Below are 5,151 nucleotides of genomic sequence, written 5' to 3'. Positions count from 1 at the left end.
ATCTAGTGTGCGCATTCAGAGGATTATACTGACCTGTCTTCATGTCTGTGGTCTCCCATGGTTTTAAAATCTTTTAAGATTTGAAAATCGTCTAGTGTGCAGCCAGCTTAACTCTATCGCACACCGGATGCATCATCTTGTACGTGCATTCTCAAATTAAACGCGGCAAACCAAAACAGTGAATCTAATCATCATTCTGGCAAAAGTTGGCTTCAAGAATGACCACACTGCTGACTTGATCTAATCGCTAGCACACCATGAGCGCGCGTGTGAGCTATCCGTCTTATTGGCAGCGTTGGGGAAAGTTACTTTTAAAAGTAATGCATTACAATATTGCGTTACTCCCTTAAAAAGTAACTAATTACGTTAGTTACTTTTTATGGAAATTAATGTGTTACGTTACTTTTGAGTTACTTTTTAAATCTGGGCAGGGCTTGCTTGTTTGTCTTTAATATAAAAACGTTCTTCTTGTACAAATGTAACAATCCACATGAGACCACATGAACAATAAACTGGACTAAAAACTCTGAAGCCATCTACAAGAAGGGCCAGAGCCACCTCTATTTTTTGAGGAGGCTGAAGTCCTTTCACATCTGTAGGACGATGCTGAAGATGTTCTACATGTCTTATTTTTATTTCTTGAATATAGATTTCTATTTGTATTTTGGAGCTGCGGTAATATTTCTTTATATTTTTCCTTCCCCTGCGCCGTGTACACAGAATAACACTGAACTCCTGGTTCTGTCTTGAATGAAACGGGTGCATCAGTCGGTCACATGTGTAAGTTCTGACACCTTGTTCGGAATGTAAATATTTATTAACCCTTTGCAGGATTCTTTCCCCCTTTTCAATAGCAAAATATGACAAAAATGAACATATAACAGTAATAAATAAAGTGTCAGCCACTGAGGTGTGTTCTGGTAGTGTAACAGCAGGTGGCAGCAGAACACAAACCACTGTCAGTCAGTCACAGCGTATCCCAGCGGGCTCTGCTCCTCAGTATCTGCTGTGTTCGTCTGTGGCCGTGACTATAACATCCATCCAGATCCTCATGGCTTCAGCGCTGTGAGCCACCAGGAAAAAGAGACGTTCGTAGGTTTTGACGCAGAAGGTGAGGCTCGGCCGCGGAGACTGAGAACCAACAACAAACATCTGAAATGTGATTTTAAAGAATCTGACAGTAACACAGTCCACTCTAGAGTTGGTTAGGGTTAGTTTTGTGTGTGTGGTTATGAACTCACTGATGTAGCTGTTCGCAGATGGTCGTAATAAACCTCCTTGATGGCCTGGAAGTAAATCACGCCTTTGAGTTTCTTCTCATCGAGTTCTGACGAAACAAAGAGAAGAGCAGTGAGATTTCAGCACAGGATCATACGCTGAAGATCCTTTAGTGCGCTAATGCAGCGATTCAAAGTGATATTGCGTTCCCAAATGCAGATATGGAGCTGGTGAAAGCAGCATTGGCTGTGCAGGCCTTCAGAAAGAAATCACGCATTAAAACAACTAGGGATGCACGATATTAGATTTTTGCTGATATCCGATATGCCGATATTTTACAAATCATTTTAGCTGAGCTGGTGAAAGCAGCATTGGCTGTGCAGGAGGTGTTTGTGTGTCTCTCACCGGTGTAGTAGGCCAGTCTCTGGTGGTCCAGATCGAAGATGAACCACCTCCTCCTCCAGGTCTTCACTCGTCCTCCTCGTTTGGTCAGAAAGCCGCCGCACCTCCGGGGAGACAGATTGACCCCCATACAGCCCAACACGTTATGACCCAGAGCCTCCACGTGAGCCCGCAGGTCAAAGTTCACCGTCAGAGACAGTGGGACGCCCTAAGAACACATTTGCATTACGTTTAGTCATTTAGCAGCCGCTTTTATCCAAATGAGGACAATGGAAGCAATCAAAACAACAAAAGAGCAATGATACACAAGTGCTATAACAAGTCTCAGTTAGTGCACCTAGCAAGGTTTTTGTTAATTATATAATAGATAAAAAGAAAACAGATACATAGAATAGAAAAAGAACAGAGCAAAGCTAAAGTTAGAGGCCTTTTTTATAGAAAACAAGCAGTTAGAAAACAAATAGAGTGCAAGTCTTAAAGGATCATGTTTTATTTTTTTAAATAAAAAAACAACAACAAATAGATAAAATAGAATTATAAAACGGAGAGTTCCGGTGCTTGATTCTGATTGGCTGAGCCGCGTTCGAAGCTGTTGTAAATGACTCTACAAAGTAACACACACCTTTGTTTACGTTTGTGTGTTGCTCGGCAACCACTTTGTTGCAACCACAACTGTTTCTGAGGAGCTACATTGTTTGGTGGAAGAATACTGTTTTTATTAATATCATTACTTTATTTTGTATTATTTTTTTTTATTTATACTTGAACACAAGAACACAAAAACACAAGCACAATCACAATACAAAGCTAAAACTACTTCAGATTCAGGTAAACTGATGGAAACAGTCAACAGTTTCTGTGCCGTTTTTGCCAAAATGAATTTAAAAATGGTAAAATCAAATGTTCATATCAAACCAAACACTCTTATTCACTCTCTTTCACCATGATAAACACAAGGACGATTTTCAGGTCTGTTCCTCACACAAAACACAGTTAATATTCAGTTATGTTATTGATTTGACTGCACTGATATTATCAGATGAGAACAAAACCTGAACTGAATCGATCTGAATAATGACTCTATTGTCTCCTGTAGAGCCGCTTTACAGCTAAACCTGAGTTTGTTTCATAATTGATGGATTTTAAATCATCAACACTGTTATTTTCCTGTTTATTACTGTGAAGCGCTATAGAAATAAATGTGACTTGACTTGAAAAACATCATATGACTTTAGACTGAGTACAGTGCATGATTCATTTGGACTTTGAGTTTGAAAGAATAAATCCCTAAACAGTTTCATTATATGCAAAAAAAACTAAACAAAACGAGGTCAGTCATTCTGCCTCACATCAACATTTGTTTCATGAAAGTAAAAATACAAGGGTGAGTTAAAGATGTCTATGATGATCTATTCCTTTAAAGGAGATGCAAATTAGCTGAAAATGCTGCATTGCATGTCTCTGCAGTGAATGGGTGCCGTCAGAATGAGAGTCCAAACAGCTGATAAAAACATCACAATAATCCACAAGTAATCCACAGCACTCCAGTCCATCAGTTAACATCTGGAGAAGACAAAAGCTGAAACTAATCCAGCATTAAGACGTTTTTAACTAAAATACACTGAGTCCAGAATCCATAATAACGCTTCCTCCAGTGAAAAAGTGTTCTGGTCTGAATCAGGAGAGAAATCTGCACAGATCAAGCAGCGTTTAAACAGCTCTAAACAAATATGTGGCTGGATTTTGATGTGAGAGACAACAGCAGAGGAACATTTTCACTGGAGGAAGCGTTATTATGGATTATGGACTCAGTGTATTTTAGTTAAAAATGTCTTAATGCTGAATTAGTTTCAGCTTTTGTCTTCTCCAGAGGTTAACTGATGGACTGGAATGTGTGGGTTACTTGTGATTATTGTGATGTTTTTATCAGCTGTTTGGACTCTCATTCTGACGGCACCCATTCACTTGCAGAGACACTGATGCAATGCTACATTTCTCCAATTCTGATGAAGAAACAAACTCATCCTAATCTCTGATGAACTGAGGGTGAGCACATTTTCATTTTTTGGTGAACTGTTTCTTTAAGTAGTCTCATAATCAGCAGAAGTACCTCCAGGTTTCTGTGTGTTGAGTTTATCTGCAGTCGCTCCTCATCATCGTCTGGTTTTGATGCGTCTGTCTTTATTTTAAGAGACTCCTGCTCTTTCTGTCGGCGTTGTTCTGCCAGCAGCCGCTGTCTCTCCTCCTGTACGCAGACAGAGACCACCGTCACGACTCTGATTCAGACACAAGCTTGGTTTTATTTAGAACTGTTCTCACTGGAGGAAAGAAATGTGCTTTGGAGGCCAAATTTAGTCTCAGTATTGAGACTCACTTTCACATCACTGTGTCCTAATTTAGTGTCAAACAAGGGACTGAGTCTAAGAATATTGCTTATGATGCTCCTCATTTCTAAGTCACTTTGGATGAAAGATAAATGAATAAATGTAAAGGTAAACAAAGGTGTTGTTTACTGAACTGCTGCATGATTGGTCTGAATATCAGTCATGTGATGATCAAATGAATTCCAATCACAGAAGTCATTCAAAGCAACAGCACAAACATGAATGTGATTTTGTTTAAATGATCTTAGAAAGGCAAACACACACAAGTCTCTTGTGAGCTCTTTAACAAATGATGACCCATATGGCCATTAAATATATATGTTGCAAACAGCGAAGCTCAATGAAATATAGTTTTGAAACAGAAAATATATTTAGTTTCAACCTTCATATACCAAAATATATTTCTAAATGTATTTCAGGGGCAAGAAAATACATTTCCAGTCTTACAGTAGCCTACATTTAGGCTAAATACAAATGTGGATGGCTTACTAGAGGTTAAATGTAGATGATTTAATAATGTTTAATATTTTTATATATTGTAACATTTCATTTTTTGGAGCATTTTAAATTATGTTCCTTGCTGAGGTTTTTTCAGTTGTGTTTTATGTTCACACGTCTTATAGACAACAAATCAAGTTTTTCTTCAAATGTGACATATGTGAATGCATTTTCTTGGACTGAAATATATTTATACATTTAGAATGCATTTTCAAAAATATGCAAAAAATGGCCCAAAAAATATATTGGTAGAAAATATATTTTGAAACATATACACAGTTTTTGGCCATTTTATGTATATTTTTTAAAATATATTTTAAATGTATAAATATATTTTTAAATATATACAAAAATGGCCAAATATATATACTACAAGTATAATACTAAATATATATACAAAAGTTTGGGATCAGAACGATTTTTAATTTTTTTACAGGAGTTTCTTCTGCTCATCAAAGCTGCATTTATTTGATCAAAAATACAGGAAAAAATGTAATGTTGTGAAATATTATTATGATGTAAAATAAAGTTTTTCTATTTTAATATACATTAAAATGTAATGTATTTCTGTGATGCGCAGCTGTATTTTCAGCATCATTACTCCAGTCTTCAGTGTCACATGATCTTCAGAAATCATAATAATATGCTG

At 37.1% G+C, this 5,151-nt stretch overlaps 1 protein-coding gene across 4 annotated transcripts in view; it reads right to left on the bottom strand.

Annotated features, from left to right (window-relative positions):
- Window positions 1–801: 801 nt before the first annotated feature.
- Window positions 802–5,151, bottom strand: part of phldb3 (pleckstrin homology-like domain, family B, member 3) — a 34,112-nt gene continuing 29,762 nt past the window's right edge. For all 4 annotated transcript variants that reach the window (XM_016466895.1, XM_016466894.1, XM_016466893.1 and 1 more), the window contains 4 exons: window positions 3,731–3,865; window positions 1,624–1,828; window positions 1,242–1,327; window positions 802–1,131 (listed from right to left, as the gene is read on the bottom strand). In XM_016466895.1, coding sequence (XP_016322381.1) covers window positions 997–1,131; window positions 1,242–1,327; window positions 1,624–1,828; window positions 3,731–3,865 — 561 coding nt within the window. In that variant the 3' untranslated portion in view covers window positions 802–996. The remainder of the gene's footprint in view (window positions 1,132–1,241; window positions 1,328–1,623; window positions 1,829–3,730; window positions 3,866–5,151) is intronic.

The sequence above is a fragment of the Sinocyclocheilus anshuiensis genome, unplaced genomic scaffold, assembly GCF_001515605.1.
Source record: "Sinocyclocheilus anshuiensis isolate Anshui unplaced genomic scaffold, SAMN03320099.WGS_v1.1 scaffold480, whole genome shotgun sequence".
Taxonomy (NCBI): Eukaryota; Metazoa; Chordata; class Actinopteri; order Cypriniformes; family Cyprinidae; genus Sinocyclocheilus; species Sinocyclocheilus anshuiensis.
The sequence above is the reverse complement of the archived record's forward strand: the minus strand, read 5'-3'. Positions and strand labels throughout refer to the sequence as shown.